Raw genomic sequence first — 21,017 nt, 5'->3', positions numbered from 1 at the left:
GGTATTTGAGAATAGCCACAGGAACCATTTGTAAATTCAGGTAACATAAATACTTCCAAGTTTCAGTTCAAAAACACAATCTGATTTTATAGGGTAATGCTTTATTTAAAAAATAAAGCCCTTCTTTATTCAAAACCTGAAAGCCCTGAAGTCTTTATACTATGAATAAAAGAATTATTTTCGAAAACTTTAAAAATAGCTGCAATTTCCCATTTAACAATAAATATTGCATGCAAAAAGACTAGCAGAGCTTCAAAATAAGTATTAAAATGACCAACTGATCAGTAATTTGCATCACTTCACAAAAAAAAGATTTGACAGTAAATTACTGGGTCTATATGTGCATGCTACAGCATAGTGTGTTCAGAGTAAAAAAAAAAATAAAGTAAAATGCAATTACCCTAAAAGACATTTCAAGATTCTCTCCACCCCAGATATCCATTCCTGCATCGTAAGTTCCTATCTCTTCAAAGTAGTTTCTGTCAATAGAAAATAGGCCACCAGCCATAGTAGGGGTCCTAGTTGAAAAAAAACAAAAAGAAAAGAATATCTTTTGAAAACAATGTGTGGAGTTTCATGAGACTGTAGCAAATAGTTCTGAGACATTTTAAATTAAAAAAAAACAAAAACAAAAACAAAAAAAACTAGTACTCAAAAACCTCAAACTGGAAACATAAAACCAAAGTGTAAGAGGTTTTAAAATTATTAAGTAGCATTTTAGTTCACATTTTCTGTAAAACTAAATTTAGGTTAGTCTATGTTTTTCTTATAGGTGATCAAATAATGGAAGGAACACTAGCCACTTAAGAGGCGGGTATGTATATTCCTTCTGAAAAACATAGTGAAAAGAAGTTAGGGCTCTTAGCCCTACCCTTAAAGAGATTAACTGGTCATGAAACTACAAGTTGTGATCTTTTGTTGCCTAATTATAAATCATTTTAATATGAATACTAGAAACCTGTGGAAATGGTTTCTCTATGAAAAGATCTATAGCCTATTTCATATGAAAAATATCAAACGCTATAAAATGTTTATAGGCAATTAAGTATCTAATGGTAGTTACATATTTTTTTAATGCAAGAGCTAATTGTTTATTCTTCTTTTTACCCAATTAAAATGATAGAGTTAATCAGATGACCCTAGATAAACATAAATCACATTTGTTATTTAGAGGCTTAGAAGAATATTTGGCACAGATTTTAAAACTTTTTCCTAGGAATAAATGCTTTTTGATTCTCACACTTGAAATTTCTCTACTGAAACTAAGGAGTCAGATGTTCAGTTTTTAAAGGATTAATTAATTATTCCTTTTAAAAGATTAATTAAAGTCAATGGCTAATACTACACAAGTCTTCCTATATAACCAGTATGATTCAAACTAAAAAAGAAAATTCTAGTTTTTCACAAATGGACCTATCTACGCTGATGATGATTATTTTTTAATGTTAATTGTAGAAAAGTAGTTTTAAACCTTCATAGTACATTAGAGGCACTGGAAGCACTTTTAAAAAACACGTTTCCATGCATGGGTATCACTCACACTCCACAGATTCAGATTTAATTGGCCTGGGGTGGGGCCAGACCTTTGATAGTGTGTAAAGTCCGGTGCTGATTCTAATGTGCTGGCAAAAAGGAGAAACACTGGTCTAGGGGGTTTGGACATTCGAGTTGATGGAGATTGTTAAAAAACAAAACAAAACAAAACAAAACAAAAAAAACAAGTGTTTTCCTTTTCTGGAGATTATATCCTCTTCTGTCACAGGATATGCTCGTGTCCTCTAATTGAACAGTATAGTTCATTGAAAAACCACCAAATAATACTGTACTTGGATATCTACCATATTGCAAAATTCTCTATTTCTCCCAGTGCTCTCACTGTTTTATACTCAAGCAATTAACTGTTCGTCAGCTGGACTAGCACAGCATCCCTAGTCTCAGAACTATTTTATTACTTCTGGTCTTGCTGTGTTCCTATCATGAACAGAATCACTGACCTTCTGAGATATAATGAGAAACACTAACAGAGCTAAACAGATGGTAATTATGGAGTAGCCATGACCCTCACCTGATTGGGGTTTTGGAACTCTATGGCAATTACTATATAAGGTGTAATAGTGCTACATAGTCTATTTAATGAAAAAAAGAACAAAACTCGTTGCAATTATCTTATCATAATGCAACCAAGTGCTTAAGAATGTTAAGTGATGCATTTTTAATGATCAGTTCAGAATGCCTACCCACTTATCTATTTACTAATAAAGTACTAATGCATTTAGCTTAAATACATGCATTGAATTTCATCTTACAGTTGGTCATAGTTCCTATAAATATATGAGAAATGTACAATAAATGACTAAAATAATTTCTATATTTAACCATAAGAATGACTCAAATTTCACTTATGCTTAAAAAGTAACAAAAATAAAAACATAAAATCACAATTACTAAAAAAAAAATCCTGTATTTTCTGAAGACAGATGCTCCTAGAAAGATTTTTTTTTTTTGTATTTGCAATGTCAGCTCTCTCAAGTAATCTAGAGACTGTGCCTTATATAATATCTATGGTGTTATGCAACATGTTCTGTTCTAAGTTAATCGCTCTGTATTGTCCCTAATGAACTATTTACATATGCCTGTGTGGACTTTAAATGTTTAGGGTGCCTAGAAAATTAAAAATCTATATATCATCTAACATTAATCAATTCAATCCATTTTGGGTGGAAAAATAATCGGCCCAATGACTGTGAATATTACCTACACAGTCAGTAGGTGAAGATGATTTGAGTTAGTAGAAGTAAAGCACTTAGCACAGTTCCCAGCACATAACAAATCGTTGGTAAGGTTAGGTGGTATATCTTTGTCATCATCATTGCTGTTATCGATAATCGTTTAAAGGTCTTGAGTGTCCTTCACTTACGACGTCCCATACACACCCTCATTTTGGATTTCAAAATCATTTGAATCTACTTCAGATCCAAGATGTTGAACTCTGAAATCTGCCTTGCTAAACACAGCTTTCTATTTTTAACTCCCCTATTTCAAGCGTGTGACAGTCACTTTTTATCCTATAATGCTGCTTAGGGTTCCTCTGCTACTCCATCGCCTCACGTAATGACCCGCTTCAGGAATTGTTCCCTTCTCCTCCTCTCAATCTCTCTCCAGGATTTTGCCATGTCAGTGAAAAAATAGCTTAGCCTCCTAAATTCTCTATCCTTCCCTTATCTGACCCAATTCTCTTTTCGTAAATATCAGTGTCTGGGTAAATCTACCCTTGTATTATTCACTTCTGCATCTAGGAACCAGAGACTCACTGAAAGAGTAATAAGATGAGGTCAACTAGTTATACCACAAGTCCAACTTATTGACTCTCTGCTTAGTCTACAACACCTAACAATCCTTTCATCTGTGTTAATCTGTTCACCTGTCTCATTTTTTTTAACTGACTCTTATCTAAGTCTCAGACTCTCCTCAAAGCACTGACGATTAAGGCAATGCATAAATAAAAAATTTCTTCAGTCATGAAATCTACACTCCCCCAATCTCTACCTCAGTATGTGTATATATCTCCTCATGGCTTTTCCTTCCTCCTGCCTCAGAGGAAAGAGTATCTCCTTTCCTCATTTGAGCTAACGTTTACTCTTTTGCCCTCAGCTGGCTCTTTTCTGACTACACTTTCAGCTACTTGTTCATTGACTATTACATTTATGTTCTATGACTTTGATTTCTAGATCGTCCCCTTGAGCTTACAATGCTGTTCAATCAAGTTCTATACTAAACCAAAATGGCCCTTCACTCCATCCTGCTACTCACTGAAATGAGGGAACATATATTATCTATTCCCTTTACTGGTAACCTTATTGAAAGGATGCTTTCTACATACTCCCTCAATTCCTCTTGACCTTCTAACTAGAATCTGGATTCTGTTCCCATCTCTACAGCAACCTCTTTCTAAAAGGGTCCTGCTGATTCTGAACTTGAATAGGCTTTCCTTAAAATGTCTTCCTTTGGAAGCATTTGGACATAATTCAGCAACCTCCCTGAATGAAAGGCTTTTCATCTCTGACTCCAACAGCATTCTTCCAGAGAGGTTTTTCCTATTTATTTTATGAATCTTATTGATTTCCCTTCCTCTTCCTTTTCCTTGCTGGTTGTCTCCAGTTCTTAGTTGCATATCTATGACATGAGTGAAATATACAATCATAATAATGTTTTCTAGATGTGTGCACTTAATAATTGACTTCTTTTGTCCCAATATGTAGTCTCCCTAAGAGTCTCTCAATGGAACTTTCCTCTTCCTATATTCCTTACCTGCATAAGGTCATTTGTTTTATGCCTCTTATTGTCATCTTTGTGAGGCAGAGTCCTAATCTGTGTTTCCTTTTCTCGTTTCTTCTTTCTGCATTGTGGTTTTCTAATTCCTTTCTAGATGTTTTCTAAAAAAACCCCTTTGACTCTGCTCAGGGCGTATAAAATAGCACTGAGAATATGCTACCCATTCCATATCTGCTTCTCCTTCATTGTCTTCTATTTCCTTCCAGAATTTCAATACCGAGTGACTTTCTTTTCTGTGCCTCATTTAATCATTTCCCAAATACTTCTTTCCACCCCCCACCCCAGAAGTATTTTTGACTCTTGTCTCTGTTCTCTGCTATCATGGTCACTGTCCAAGTTTAGTCCTCTCATGTCTCTTTTGTTATCTTCTTGCTTCTAGAGTCTGTTGCTTCCAAAATTTATTCTACAAACCATAGCCAGATTAATTTCTCTAAATCAAAACGCCTCTCAAAGTGTCAACCAGATATTTAAATACCTATTTTAAGAAATAAATCCCAGCTCCTATTCTGGCATCAGTGATGTGGTGCCGTCCAAAGGATATCTCCATTCCTTTTAACTATTTCCCTGTATTCCAAGTGTTAAGCTGTTAATAATAAATGCTTCATACTTTCCCACCCTGGTATGTGTGTCCACAACCATTTGTCACTTAAAAAGGATTTTCCTTTTTAAACTCCTCTTGTATGTTCAAATGTGCTCTATTCTTTTTTTTTTTTTTAATTTTTTTTTTCAACGTTTATTTATTTTTGGGACAGAGAGAGACAGAGCATGAACGGGGGAGGAGCAGAGAGAGAGGGAGACACAGAATCGGAAACAGGCTCCAGGCTCTGAGCCACCAGCCCAGAGCCTGATGCGGGGCTCGAACTCACGGACCGCGAGATCGTGACCTGGCTGAAGTAGGATGCTTAACCGACTGCGCCACCCAGGCGCCCCAAATGTGCTCTATTCTTATGCTGAAGGCTGTTATTCCATGCAGCCTGCCCTCAGTACAGCCCTCCTTCTCCAGTCTGGATATAATCTCCCACTTCTGCCTCCTTCGATAGCCCTGTCTTTCTCAAGGTATTGTGTCACTTCTTTTTGAGTATTATATTTACTTTTGTATACATTTTATCACCTCTATACATATAGCTAATATATTGGTTTAATATTATTGGACTATTAATAGATATTTGTTAAATAAGTGAAATAAACAAATAAGCATGTACCCCCATGACCATAATACAATCTATTTGTAAGTTAAAATCATGTGCAATTTTATCTTTGAAATTAAAAAAAATTATTCATTCTTCACATCGGCTAAACTGATGAGTAACAAAGATGCTAATTCCAGGATTGTAACATCTACTAAAAGTTTTGGGATTTGAGTTTGGTAGTATTTTAGAATTAAAGATGCAAAGTTTTGCAACAATGTAGAATATAGGAAAGGACTCCAAAAAGTAAGCATTTGACATGGAAAAATACAGAAGTATTTCACCAGAAGTTGGTAAATTTAAAGAAATTATGACAATACATTTGATCATTCAGCAATGTTCAACTGTGATGCCTGCATTTCCACCAATAAGATGATATATCCGGTATTCCACACTAGGATAACTATGTGTGTGAGAAGCAGGTAGACCACGGGAGACTCGAGAGGGGACTGAGTTTAGTTTTTAGGAGCTTGGATTATGTATCTAGACTGATTAAGCTCAAAACTCAACCCCACAGTGTGATCTTCGGTAAACTACTTAAACTCTGGGCTCCAATTAATCATCTATAAAATGAGGATGTATGTATCAATGCATGTTACACTCTTAGAATAGTACCAGTACAAAACAAGAACTACATATTTAAATATTAATTTTAATAAGGAAGAGAAAACATCTGTTTGGCAAGATTATAATCAGCTCTTTAAGAATTATTTTCCAAGTCTAATTAATTTTTAATAGAATTGTAGTATTTTAGAGCTTCAAAATCCCTACAGATTTGGTCAACCAAATTTAGTTGCAATGTGTTTAAATGACTTGTTTGAGGGGCGCCTGGGTGGCGCAGTCGGTTAAGCGTCCGACTTCAGCCAGGTCACGATCTTGCGGTCCGTGAGTTCGAGCCCCGCGTCGGGCTCTGGGCTGATGGCTCAGAGCCTGGAGCCTGTTTCCGATTCTGTGTCTCCCTGTGTCTCTGCCCCTCCCCCATTCATGCTCTGTCTCTCTATGTCCCAAAAATAAATAAACGTTGAAAAATAAATAAATAAATAAATGACTTGTTTGAGAGTCCCCAGTTAGGTAGTGGTCCAGTTAAGGAAATAATGTTCCTTTCCTTTCCTCTCTCCTTCTCCCTACATATCTCTCTTGCTCTTTACCAATTAGTAATCACTCAGTTTATCAATATACATCACATAATTTGGCATAGATAATTAGGAACACACTTTTCCTGATTTCAGCTCCAAAATTATGTACAATGTTGTCCTGTGAATTTTAGCACTGCTGTTCAAAGCAATTTCTTTCAAAGTTATTGAAACATCATTTCTTCTCACTAATTTTTCCCTTTAACATATTAGGACTCTATTAATCTCACTTGGCAAATAAATAACGTGTCTGGGGGAAAAAGTCTAAAGATTTGGGAGACTATAGCTCAGCATCAGGCTGTTATTCACAATGATCAAATAACACAATATCTAGACTGTAAGTGAGAACCTCTGTGTTAATAACATTTCTCATATACTATATGCCATAATAAAGAGAAATGATAAACACACATATTTTATTATTTACACAAATGTGAAGCATAAATAGCTGAAATAGTCACATAATCTCAGTTTTTTTAATCATAAAATATAATTTGGTTAACCATTTTGCAGGTTTAGAAACTGAGTTTCCCTCCTTCATTCTTTATTCTACTATCCCCAAAATAGAAAGCAGAAAAGATAGAAAGGAAGCAGTAGCATAACTATTATTTTATTAGTGATGAATAACCAGATGCTGAATTTATTTAAAGGTTTTTACAGAGAAATGAAAGGGGGTTTAGTGAAATATTGCACGCTGAGGTACTCATTTGAACATGTATTTGGGTAAGAAGATGCAGCTTTTGGTAGAGAAGAGACTATTTAAGCACTCATGCTGGTTTAGACTCTGCACAAGGAAGCATGTTCCATCCTGTACAGCCTATGGAACACAAACAAAGCTATTTTTAAAGGATAAGAATAAAAAAAGAAAATTCTGCTTGATATGGGCAAATGGCTCATTTTGCTGCCAAAGATCCATTTACCAACAAATATTGGAATCAAATACTTTAACTTGTGCTTAAAGACCTATATGCCAGGAAGGGAATAGTTATTTTTTTCCCCCTTTTTTCTTAATCCTTTTTCATAATCTTCACAACCTGATAAAACCCCAAGCTTCCAATTACAATAATTGGTGTAATTTTTTTTATCTTTCCTTTTTCTTTCATTTATGTTTAGGACGGGTCAAAATAAACAATGGGGCAAGATGTTTTAAATGTTTCAATTAATGCTCTTTCATTTCATCTCAACAGACCACAAGGGAAGTGTGGTAAATTATCTTCTGAACCATTAGGAGGTAATATAATATAAATGCGCTATTTTCTCCAATGAATATAGATTCACATACTCCACCTAAGGTGGATTTTTTTTCTTTCAAAACCAACACATATCATAACTTAACACGAATAGATGGGAATGTTGAACAATTAGAACATTCCAAAGTTCAACTTTTTCTATCAAAGTCTTTGTTCTTCACATAAATTTGACCCCTCCCTGTGTTTTGTGTTAATATCTCCTATTGTAAAGAAGTGTCTCACAGGATTTGCGAGTATCTATCTCTGTTTCTTTCCTCCAAAGTAAAAATGTATTTTCATTGCACTGAGAAAATCAAATAGAGAAAATCTAACAGATAAAAATTAAGGAATATATTCTTAGCTGTTATTAAATAATAGGAAATATTGTCTTATATTTGGATAACATTTTATAGGATAAAATAAGTGTTTTTTAATTATACTTACTAGAAGAACAATAAATTAGAGTCAGTGATAATTTTTTGGGGGGGATTCAAACTGGCAAAAGATATCAAAAATATTAAAATGAATTTCATCTTCCTCGGTTGCATAATTCTAAAAAGACCACAGTATATGCAAAAACTATAGATCAGAAAACATAATTGGCAAAAAATAATGTGTAAAATAACTCTCAACTGCCTTTGCAAAAAATAAAGGAAAATCTAAGTAAATAATTGAGATTCTAGCAGCCACTCCAATTTTTACTTGGAAAAAAAATGCCATGGGCAAATACTAATAATATATCAATTTTTGAATATTTAATTTTGAGACACAGAGAGACAGAGAGCCTATGTGAGTGGGGGAAGGGCTGAGAGAGAGATGGACAGAGGATCTGAAATGGGCTCCATGCTGATAGCAGCTAGCCCAACACGAGGCTTGAACCCACGACCGTGAGGGGATGACCTGGCTGAAGGCTGACACTCACCTGACTGAGCCCCATAATATATCAATTTTTAAATTGTGGAGAAACATATCTGAAAAGAAACACTCTAGAAGGAAATATAACAAAATACTTCTGCTTCTCTATACTTCCAGATACTTGTCACATTTCTTTAGCAATGCATATGTTTGTGATGTATATTATCAGAAATAAATTTTAAATAACTCCTTTCAAATATATTTCTCATTTATTATTTTAGTACATCATGAGTTAAACAAGAGAGGGAGAATAATTTTCCTTTTATTATTGAAAAGAATGGGTAATTTCCTTATTGGAGTAGCTTTTAAATAAAACCCAGATCTTCCAAAGCCAGCTTCAATGCTTCTTCAATGATATCATTCTAGAAGGTTACAGGAAATAATATATGTGAACATCTTATGAGTTTTTCACAGTAAAGGAACAGTAATTATAATCTGAGAAATTATTAATAATGTTTAATTTATTTGATCTTCTTTATAAACTCCTGATTCCAATTGAGAGAAAAATTAAGCTATAATATCAGACAAATGTTAATAAAAAGGGATATTCAAGTAAGTAAAATATGTAATGAATAAAACTCATCATTATATCTATGTTTGATTTATTATGATAGCAAATATTAGAAGAAAATCTAAAACTCTTTGTTTTACTTTAGAAAGATATTGAGCATGGTACTCCATGTAAGGATGAAGTCTTATTAAGAATATTAATAAGGACAAATGTAAAAGAGTCCATAAGACAAGACACAAAAGATAAAGAAAGTTATACAGACTTGATAAATTACTGGTAGTTTTTTTTTAATGTTTACTTATTTATTTTTGAGAGAGAGAGAGAGAGGCAGAGAGAAAGAGAGAGAGAATCTCAAGCAGGCTCCACACTGTCAGCACAGAGCCCAGTCGGGGCTTCAACTCACAATGACCTGAACCGAAATAAAAAGTCAGACCCTTAACTAACTGAACCACTCAGGCATTCCTCACTGGTAGGTTTTTAATAAATTAATAATCTATTTTAATCAATGAGAGATTAAAGTAGAATCTAATATCTTTATAACTTTATTATTTATTTATTGAGGACTTATTGAGGATTTACGACAGGGCATAAATTAAGAGACTAAAACCATCAATAAGATTAAAGCCAGATTCTTTTCCAGAAGCACATAGCATTCTAGCTGTTGACGTAGTCTAACTCCTGTGCATCAACACTCTGGCCACTTAGGCTGGCCTCATTCTCTTGTCTAGCATACACATGGCCAGTGCCAGTGGGCCACATCAGAGCAGAATCAGCCAGATTCATCATTGTATGTACAGAACCTAGCACAGTGCTCAACAGTGTGACGGCATGTGCATTTGCATATGTAACCTAACTAATTTTAATAGCCTGAAGCATATCAAGTCGAAAATTACATGTACTGGAAAAAGGCATGCACCCCCAAACAAATGAAATCATTTGGGAGATTATCTGCACTACCAGATAACTTTTGCTACAGGTTGCCTATTCCATCAGGTAATGCAGATGCATATTCATACCGGGCTAACATGTTTGGTGAGTTTCAAACTCAGGTGTTTCTTAGGCAGTAGCTTGGAAGTCAAGGTCACAAATTTGTTTATTTATTTTTATCTATTTTTTAGGTTTATTTATTTATTTAGAGAGAGGGAGGGAGCATGAGCAGCGGAGGGGCAGAGAGAGAAGGGGACAGAGGATTTGGAATGGACTCAGCAGAGAGACCGATGCAGGGCTCAAACTCATGAACGGTGAGATCATGACCTGAGCCAAAGTCAAACACTTAACTGACTGAGCCCCCCAGGCACCCCAAGGTCACAAATTTAAAAGATTTATAGTTGCAATAAGCATATTTCTCGGACTTTTGACTGGGACGCAGGTACCAAAACATTTCCTTAAGTATAAGAATGATGACAAATGGACACTGATCCTCAGCCTCTGAGTCAGGAACACACAAAAAATAGAGGTGGGGCACTGGGCTAACCTTTCAGGCCATTTCTAAAGGGTAGCTTCTACTTAACTCCACTGGATGGTGCCAAGTAAGAATACAGGACCATTGTAGCAAGATCTTCTGACTTTTCAAGAATAGCTAAAAATTCATATATTTACTTCGAACATCTCATTTTTAAAACATTGGTATTTTTTTTAATGTAAAAAACTATGTACGCCAAAAAAACACATCTACAAAGCATGTCTGACACATAAGCTCCCCGTTTATGACCTCTAGTGTAACAATTTGATTACCCTATTGTTGCACATATAATTGAGATATTACTGAAAAGTGACATAATAGGACTACTGAAATGTCAAGGACAGCTTACTGATTAAAGAAGACTAAATGTTCAAGATTATGTGTGCTATTATTCCGTACTCATAATTTCACAAATACCAAGTATTTTGCAAACTCCACTTAATATCCAAATGAAAATACCAAAGCCCAGAGGTGACAGTAGAATAATACATATAACCATTATAAACTTTACTTTAAATGTGGTACAACTAAGCTTAAGTCATAAGTTCAAGTTGGTTCTCTATGTATGCAGATGCATGATTGTATTTCTAAATGATGACTAACTAGCCAATTATAGTCACTAGAAAGTTCTGTCATAGCTGACATTTTAAATGAAGCATTCTGCTAAGAAAACTAAAATTTCAACCCCATTTTAATCACTGTAGCTATTCAGAATTCCGTTAATCAAGTAGGAAAAAAAAAATGTGTCTTCAACACCTTAGAATGATTTATCTGTTTGTACGAATGTGAGAAAAATGATCACGTCTTCAAGTAATAGATTACAAGTACAAAGAAAGTTCACATTACAGCTATGCTGATGAAAATTACCTGCAGGCTGTTACAACACAGCCCATGAATTAATTAACCTTTTGCCATAAAAATTTGGAAACTTCAGCAAAGACTGAGGTTTCTCTGTTTCTCTTGTTCCAGCTCCCTCAGCGTTTTAGAAAGTGAAATATTGTGCCATTACTGAGGCAAATAGATAAAATATTCTTAGATTTTGATTGGGTCTCCATGTTACGACAATAAAAGCACACAAATTGTGGTTAAAGCATTGCAAGTTGGATGTTTCCTTTTTTGTTTTAATTAATGAAAGATGAAAAATAATGGTCAATTTCTATGTAGATCTTTACCTTTGTGAATGATATCAGTATTTTCTTACTATGAATGTTGGCTACCTCTTAGTTATCTACCTTTTGACTTCGTAAGAAAATAAGTTAAATGAAGCATGTCTTTTGCCAAGGCACTTAAAACAATGAGCACACTCACATATTCTTTAAAATTCATTAAAACATTTTTTAATGTTTATTTATTTTTAAGAGAAAGACAGAGTGTGAGCAGGGGAGGAGCAGAGAGACAGGAAGACACAGAATCCGAAGCAGTCTCCAGGCTCTGAGCTGTCAGCACAGAGCCCGACATAGGGCTCAAATCCATGAACTGCAAGATTATGACCTGTGCTGATGTCGGATGCTCAACCGACTGAGCCACCCAGGTTCCCCTCACCTTCATTTTTTTAATGAATAAACACATTATGTTTGAGTGTACTGGCCAAGTATTTTGATAGTTTTCACATGGAATCTAAAGCTGAAAAATCAGCTAACACTAAATGAAACCATGATCTGGGAAAACAGGATTTCTAATAAACAACGGTAAAATGAGCAACTCAAGCTGTTGCTCAAGCTGTTAGGAGCAAGGATCCATAAGACTTGGTGAATGTGGAGATTACAGCAAGACTTGAAGATCACTAAGTTACACTTTAAATATTGACATAATAACTTCATGTCTTCATGCAGTTGTTTGGAGGCACATTTTATTTTTCCCTTCCATGTAGTAATATCTCAAGAGGATTAGCAAGCACAATATTTAACTCTTCTGTAATAAACAGAGCTGTTCTTTTCCATGAGCCAATTCTTAGAGTTAGTTTTAATTCATTAGATAATTAGTCTTGCCAATGGATAAGTCATTTCTTCAGTAGGTTAGGAGACATTCTTGTTTAGATAATGGTTTATACATATTGTTTTGGGGCTTTTCTCTATTGTTCAAACTAAATCATGATTTTCCAAATTCATTTTTTATTATTTTTTTTCTTTTTAATATTTTATTTTTGAGAGAGAGAGAGAGAGAGAGAGAGAGAAATGGAGTGATGGAGTGAGTGGGGGATGAGCAGAGAGAGAGGGAAACACAGAATCCAAATCAGGCTCCAAGCTCTGAGCTGTTAGCTCAGAGCCCAACACAGGGCTTGAACTCACTAACTGTAAGATCATGACCTGAGCCAAAGTCAGACACTCAACTGACTGAGCCACCCAGGTGCCCCCCAAATTCGTTTTTAAAGAGCTAAATCAGTGAACTCCCTCTACAATATATTGTTAGGAAATCAATTGTTGGTTGCAGATAAGAGGTACACAATAATATAGTAAAATAAGAAGGTGGTAATTTTGTGTTAATAAAGTGAGTAATGCTTATTTAAACAACTAAAGATGCATATGATATTTCTTATTTTGTATTAAGAGCAAACACATTTATGAATAAATACTTCACGTTAAGTAGCTTTTTAAATTAATTTAGTACAAACAATAAATATTTCATAATCATTAATATATTAAAATTTTCCAACTGGATCTTTCTTTTGTATCTATAAGGAAGATAAGCTAAGATATATATGTACCTGAAGCATCAAGGCTAGCACATATCTATCACATAGAAAATTCACAGTAAATATATTTTGAACATAAGAATATACAAAGTCTCAAGAGAAATTTGGCACTTCTGCCAATAGTTAAATTTGCCTGTGTTAATTTAAACTAAATTTAAATACTGTCATTGATTCTTAGATAATTATGTAAGCGGTGATAATGTAAATGTGTATATGAATAAAAGGTATATGCCTTTAAAAGACTTAAAAATGAGCACAAATTCATAATACTCCTTAATTATAGGAAAACACATGCTATCCTTTGGAAGATATGAGCTACGTACCTGACAGGTAATGTTCTATCTCCTTTTCTCCTATCCATTTCTCTTTGGGGAACAGGATACCAACGGAAATTCAGTTTCCAGTTAAAGCCCCCATAAGTCATGTCTGATCCAGCCATATATTCAAAGGTATCATCACTAATCACATCAATGATGGGGCATACAACTGTTTTCCTGCAGAAAAATCAAAACCAGTTTACATATAAATAATAATTTAAACACTACATTAGCTTTTTCAAACTCAGTATAGCTGACTAGTTGAAATTTAATCATCTTGTGACTTTAATATGACTTTATTTTAATTTTATCCTTTCTCTCTGTGGAATCGTTTCCTTTCACTACATCCTCTTTACAGTCTCTACTTCATTCTATCATTTATAATCTAATCAAATGTACTAATTGGTCTTCAAGCTGATTTCCAAATGAATTCTAAAGTACTAACTCAGCAGGATGAACGTGGTCTATTTTTTATAAAACCTCCACCAACACCATGATTAGTAGAGCTGCTTTGATATTATGCATCATTTTAGCTAGGGCCAACTGAAAAACAATAGCATTCAGGAAGTAGAGAGTGGATGATGGCAAATTAGACCTGGTATTTTGAATCTGAAAGGGGATAAGTTAGTTTAAAAAGATAGTTTTACGAAAAAAATTAAACTTCTTTTCATGGGAAAATACCTGCTGGAAAAAAAACAAATAAAAATCAACAAACAGAAACAGTAAAAATCATGAACATCAGTGTAAGTAAATGTTTCCTATGAAAGATATTAGGGACTCGACAATTTCTAAGTGTGTCCTTTCTAGATCTTGGAATTTACTGTAAACAATCTGTGTATTTTAAAATAGGGAAAGATAAGCAACTTAAGTTTCTGGCATTTTATCTCATGACCCATTTCTTAAAGTTAAGAGGAAGAGACAGGAGATTTGGTGTTCTCGATGGTGGCTTTTTAGGGTAAGAGACTTTCACCTTGAGAGAAGATTAGATACTCTTTTAATCCATTTTGTGCTTTCCTCAGTCTTCCTCTACTCCTGGCTTATATGTTGCATTATGGGATCAGTCTGTCATCTCTACAGCAAATGTTAAGGTCTACTCAAGTTTGCTTTGCTGGTAGCTAGTTCTGGAAACCAGAGCTTATTTTTCATATTTACTAGGTGGTAAATATACAAACATGCTTTTGAATAGCCCATAAATGTGGAAAGCAAATAAATGTTGTCCATTATTTATCCTGGTTTTGTAACACCAGTATCACTAACATTCATTTTATTTTTTTTTTTTTTAACATTTATTCATTTATTTTGAGAGAGAGTGTGCATGTGTGCATGTGAGTGAGGGAGAGGCAGAGAGAAGGTAGGGAGAGAATCCTGAGCAGGCTCCAAACTGTCAGCACAGAGCCCAATGCAGGGCTTGATCCCATGAACTGTGAGATCATGACCTGAGCCGAAATCAAGTGTGGGACATTTAACTGACTGAGCCATCCAGGTGCCCCACTAATGTTCATTATTCAATTACGTCTTCTATTCCACACAATTAGCCAAAGCCTAGAGTTCTCTGAAATCAATAGGATTTATCTAGCCTTGGAAACATTTCTCAGTAACTCTGGTCCCTACAAAATCAATACCTTTCTTCATTAAGTTTAATGACTTAATTTTTAGGGAGGCAAAATTAGATCTACTCACTTTGAATAGGACTTTATTATCTAGTTGTGGCAACTTTAGAACTTATAAGATGGACAAACATTAGAGTTCACTATATGAAAGTGCAATCTAAACATGTTACATTAAAAAATAAACGATCTATTCTTGATGATATTGAATATTGCATAAAAAATTCAGTAAGCTGGATATGAAACACATGTTTTAAAAAGCAGCAAAATGTATGAAAAGTTGCCAGGAAATGCATTTAAGATGCTCTAAGTTCATTTTACTTTGCCAGTCTCACCCTCCTGTGCATATTGGACAATACACAGACTGGAAAATGTTACTAGCTGTATACAACACTCAGCTGAATAAAAGGTTCCCACTGCTTTCTTCAACCGCTATGGCCCATTTTACTAACAACCTCCATCTATCTTCCTGGCAAGTACCAAATCCTGATGTAGCTGGACTAGCTCACACTAAGCAGCCCCTGTCTTGGATGTTTAATTAAAAACTTCAACTCTAAGAAGACCTTTCTACTGTAGGTGAAATGACTACGCAAACAAGGTGTCATAAGATGCTTTGTTATTATATCAGAGAGCATTCGACATAGGTGACTTCATTAGGTGCTTAAGAATTATAATCATTTATCATCAATGTTTATGAATATCCACAAAAGAAGCTTGTACTTGACCGCATCATCATCAGAAAGAATTGCAGGTAAGTATGAGGGTTCTTAATTTCTATAAAGTATTATTCAATTTTTCGGATTTTACAATTTGTGTATACAGATTGACAACATTGTTTATATAATTAAAATTCTTATAATTTTTTGCATCATGATTTCATTCCAAAGGAATGTGTTGAGTGTGTGTCTTCATTTTTAAGATCCTCTAGGTGGTTTTGAATAAGACATTGAATAAAGGCAGTGAACTAGTAGAGAGAAGACTGGTCTAGGAATGGGAAGAACTGAACTGTTGTTCCCATCACTTCCAATAACTAACTGGGTCAAGCTCCTTCACTTCTTCATCCTTCCCTATTACTAGGTACACACAAGAACATTTACATTGCCTACCTCATGGGGTGCTTGTGAGGATGAAATCAGGTGTTTTGAAATGTATTTTATAAAATATGGCACCATTTCAGATTGGACTCAGTTTCATCACCTTACAAAATGAATATTCAACACATTTTTTACTGTTTGGATTATTGACTATTTCTTAATCAAATATTCATATTCAGCATGAATAAGCCAAGGTCTTTATTCAGTGGAGGAGGGGTGCTCTTTAAAAACTAGAAGGGACAGCTGGGTGCCTCAGTTGGTTGAGTGCCGACTTTGGCTCAGGTCCTGATCTCAGGGTTCGTGGGTTCGAGCCCTGCACCAGGCTCTGTGCTGACAGCTCAGAGCCTGGAGCCTGTTTTGGATTCTGTGTCTCCCTCTCTCTCTGCCCCTTCCTGGCTCATGCTCTGTTTCTCTTTGTCTCTCAAAAATAAAGAAACGTTAAAAAAAAATTAAAGCTAGAAAATGAATCTCAAAAAGCAATTTACAGAGAAGTTTTGACTGGCACCTGGAACTGTCCTAACAGGCCGAGTCAAAACCCAGGCATATGTAACACATGAATTCTTACCTGTCTTCTTTTATTCTCGCCAGCAAGGGCTCCAGCCATCCTAACGTGCACTCACAGTGTGCATCCAGAAAAGTTATGACCTGCCCTCTTGAAGCGGCTGCTCCTCGAAGGCGGGCACGTATTAGCCCAGAGCGTTCTTCCATTCTAATAATTTTTACTGGCACCTCTAAGTTTTTCACATAATTCTCTAATGTCAACTTGAGAAAATCTGGAATGTGCAATAAGAATTGATAAAGTTTTGAAACTATTTTAAGACATAGCAGAAATACTACTACCCAGATGGAATTCAGCAAACAGAAATGGTAGCAGACTTCTATCAACATGTTTTTTTTTGCATTAGGTGAAATAGATATGTAGAGATTTTTATCAGTAAATCTGGCAAAGATAAGGACATTATAGGACCTTAATATATCAGACTCTAATTTAGAAATTGGGCCACATTGACAAACAGAGACTTCTTAATTATAAGTTATTTCACTTTTACCTGCACTTAAAACAAAACAAAACAAAACACGATAGATGTCCAAAAAGTCATACTAAGGCTCAATCATTTGATTGTTTGAGTTGTGAAAAAAATAAACACCTTTGAAAATTATTTTGGCTGATTTCTTAGATTAGTATGGACCAAATGGAATCATGGGAGAAACTGAAAGAATTAGTTTCATATTCCTGGAGTTCCAGGTACAGTGATGAAAATTTGACAGGTGATTTCAGGACTCATGTAATTACAAGGAAAATACAGATCATTGCCAAGCTATCTTTTTGACCATAATAAAGTTTTCTATTAAGAAGGAAAAATAATTATACCTCTTTCACTGGCATCATCTACCAAGATGACCTCAGAGAGCAGATAGCGTGGGGAACGATTTATCACACTGTAAACAGTTCTAAGGAGAGTGCTCCAAGCTTCATTGTGAAACACAATGACTACGCTTGTGTTTGGAAGTTCATCAGGGTAGACCTTTGTCTTGCATCTGGAAAAGAAAGAAGAGAGACATGTTAATAAATTCATTTTTCATTCTGATCATTGTAATAAAGAATATCCATGATAACACAACTTTAGACTTGATAGCCCCTTACTAAGGAAACATTTCATGATTATCTAAGATAATTTTCCTTTTTAAAATGCTTTGAGTAATTACTTGGCATTTTGAAAATTAAATATGCATGGTTACTAATATTTTATCTTAATTCCTGTAGGGAACAAAGCAACATGATTTCCACAAGGCTAAGAAAGCTAAAATAACATTCTGAGACTCTCAATAGAAGTCTAGGGTACAACAGGGACATATGAATTCATTGACTGGATATAATTTTATTCCTTGTTTAGAAAAAAGATTGTCATATAGCTCAAAAAGTCATAAGAACATGAACAGATATATGTTTCCAGGGTTTTAAAGCATGTAAAACTGAGATTATTTTTCTGTTCTAAAATCGAGGCGTATGTGTTTTCCATTCAGTTTGAGAATGCTATAAACCATGTCTGATTTGAAGGAAAGGTTTAGGGGCTAGATTTACTTTGCAGATTCCCAATTAGTACTCTATAATCAACACTGGAGATGAGGAAAGGGAATAGGCTACCAGCACTTCCCAAAGTGTGATGTGCATAGGAATCACCTAGAGATTTGTTAAAATGCAGATTCAGCTTCAGTTAGTCTGGGGTGCAGCCTGAGATTCTGCATTTGTCTTTAAAAAAAACTTCCTAGTGATTCAGATGCTGCCAGTCACACAGACTGGCCATAATTGTCATTACTTTTAGAACTTGATGTTTTGAGAAAAACTTTTAATTTTTCTTAGAAATCCAAAGAAGCCCAGATTTAAGTATTTGAGCAATCTAAAAGATACATTTGCACTCTCCCTCTCTCTCTCTCAAAATAAATAAATAAATAAACTTAACAAAGGTTTAAAAGGGGCATCTGAGTGGCTCAGTTGGTTAAGCGTCCGATTCTTGATTTTGGCTCAGGTCACAGTTTCTGAGTTCAAGCCCTGCATCAGGCTCTGTGCTGTCAGTGCCTGTCACTCTCTCTCTCTCTCTCTCTCTCTCTCTCTCTCTCTCTCTCTCTCTCTCAAAATAAATAAACTTAAAAAGATACACATGGATAAATGGTATGTGTGGTGCTCTAGTGATCATCCCAAGTTCAACATGTAGATGGTCCTTACCCCATCAAGTTGTCAACATTCAGATATTTAAGTCATTGTAATTATAATATTATAAAATTACAAAAGTCATTAAAAAATGCCATTTGGTATATGAAATAGGAATGGAAGCTTATTCACCTTAGGTGATTGTTTCATGTAAAATATTCTAAGGAGCTAGAGTTAAAATCATCCCATAAAATAAAATGAACTCAATACTTCCTGCCACTCCTGAATGATCTAATATATGACACAAAATAAGCATTGTTAAAATTAGTCTCCTTCACAGGTGAATGAAAAAAATTCAATAAAATGGGGGAGGTAAGGCATATAATTAAAGACATACTGATTGTATGCCTATTGAGACTTTAATCATCTTTTAAAATGGTCTAAAATATCATCTACGCGGTGAAGCCTTCTGCAATGTAGTCAGGTAAGAAGGTACTATACCTGAACTATGACATTTTTCTGCATATATTTATTTGGAAATAAATTATCATCCATACTATAGAATATATTGTGTATTGAGGAAAATCAAAATATAATGGGAAAAAGTACTTTGATCTGCAGTCTCCTTTTCCCATTCTGGTGGCAATAGGGAAATGGTTTCTATATGTCTCATCAGCATTTGACTTGGGCATCCAGGAAGCCTATCGCTAAATGAATTCAGAAAGCCATCTTGGTAAATCAGAAATGTTTTCTCCACGATTTTCCTCAAACCTCCATTTTTCTGCCTCAACGAAATAGCATGCTAAGCAAAAAGTATGGTAAAGACCATCATCATCATCATCATCATCATCATCATCAATAAAAAATAACTAGAAAATCAGGCTGAAAGCAGTCCAACAGCCAACAATTATTGGTCTAACACAAGGAAAAGTGTTTATCTGTAAGGGCTATCATTGGAAAAACAGTGATTTCTCTTAAGTTAACTTTTTTTTTTATGTTATATAAGTATATATGTTGTATGTTTTGCACTCTAAATGCCAACAAAGAAAGAATGGATGAGACATTTAGATAAATCTAAAAATTTTTTTTAATTTTTTTAATACTTATTTATTTTTGAGACAGAAAGAGACAGAGCATGAGCAGGGGATGGGCAGAGAGAGAATGAGACACAGAATCTCAAGCAGGCTCCAAGCTGTCAGCACAAGCTTGACGCAGGGCCTGAAACCACAAACCGTGAGATCATGACCCAAGCCAAAGTCAGACGTCTAACCGACTAAGCCACCCAGGTGCCCCTTAAATTTTTTTTGTTTATTTATTTTTCAGAAAGAGAGACATAGTGTGAGTGGGGGAGGGGCAGACAGAGAGGGAGACAGAATCCGAAGCAGCTCCAGGCTCTGAGCTGTCAGCACAGAGCCCGATGTGGGGTTTGATCTCACAAACCATGAGATCATGACCTGAGCTGAAGTTGGACACAACCGACTGAGTCATCCAGGCGCATAGATAAATCTTTTATTTTATTTTTATTTTTTTTTAAATTTTTTTTCAACGTTTTTTATTTATTTTTGGGACAGAGAGAGACAGAGCATGAACAGGGGAGGGGCAGAGAGAGAGGGAGACACAGAATCGGAAACAGGCTCCAGGCTCTGAGCCATCAGCCCAGAGCCTGACGTGGGGCTCAAACTCATGGAGCGCAAGATCGTGACCTGGCTGAAGTCGGCCGCTTAACCTACTGCGCCACCCAGGCGCCCCTAGATAAATCTTTTAAAATGAAAAGCATATATTCAAATCCAGCTTCTTAAACTATTTCTATCATGCTTTGTTTTTGTGGTTAAAAAATCTAGTCACAAATGTTAATTTTATATTCAATATATGTGACAAAGTTATGATG

At 35.0% G+C, this 21,017-nt stretch overlaps 1 protein-coding gene across 5 annotated transcripts in view; it reads right to left on the bottom strand.

Moving 5' to 3' along the window:
- Positions 1-21,017, bottom strand: part of GALNT13 (polypeptide N-acetylgalactosaminyltransferase 13) — a 554,292-nt gene that overhangs the window by 206,492 nt on the left and 326,783 nt on the right. For all 5 annotated transcript variants that reach the window (XM_086718628.1, XM_086718629.1, XM_086718632.1 and 2 more), the window contains exons 5-8: positions 17,852-18,018; positions 17,045-17,252; positions 13,785-13,955; positions 401-518 (exon numbers count right to left, since the gene is read on the bottom strand). In XM_086718628.1, coding sequence (XP_086574754.1) covers positions 401-518; positions 13,785-13,955; positions 17,045-17,252; positions 17,852-18,018 — 664 coding nt within the window. The remainder of the gene's footprint in view (positions 1-400; positions 519-13,784; positions 13,956-17,044; positions 17,253-17,851; positions 18,019-21,017) is intronic.

The sequence above is a fragment of the Puma concolor genome, chromosome C1 (genome assembly GCF_028749965.1).
Source record: "Puma concolor isolate L17-30 chromosome C1, mPumCon1.1.hap2, whole genome shotgun sequence".
In the NCBI taxonomy this organism is placed as follows: domain Eukaryota; kingdom Metazoa; phylum Chordata; class Mammalia; order Carnivora; family Felidae; genus Puma; species Puma concolor.
The sequence above is the reverse complement of the archived record's forward strand: the minus strand, read 5'-3'. Positions and strand labels throughout refer to the sequence as shown.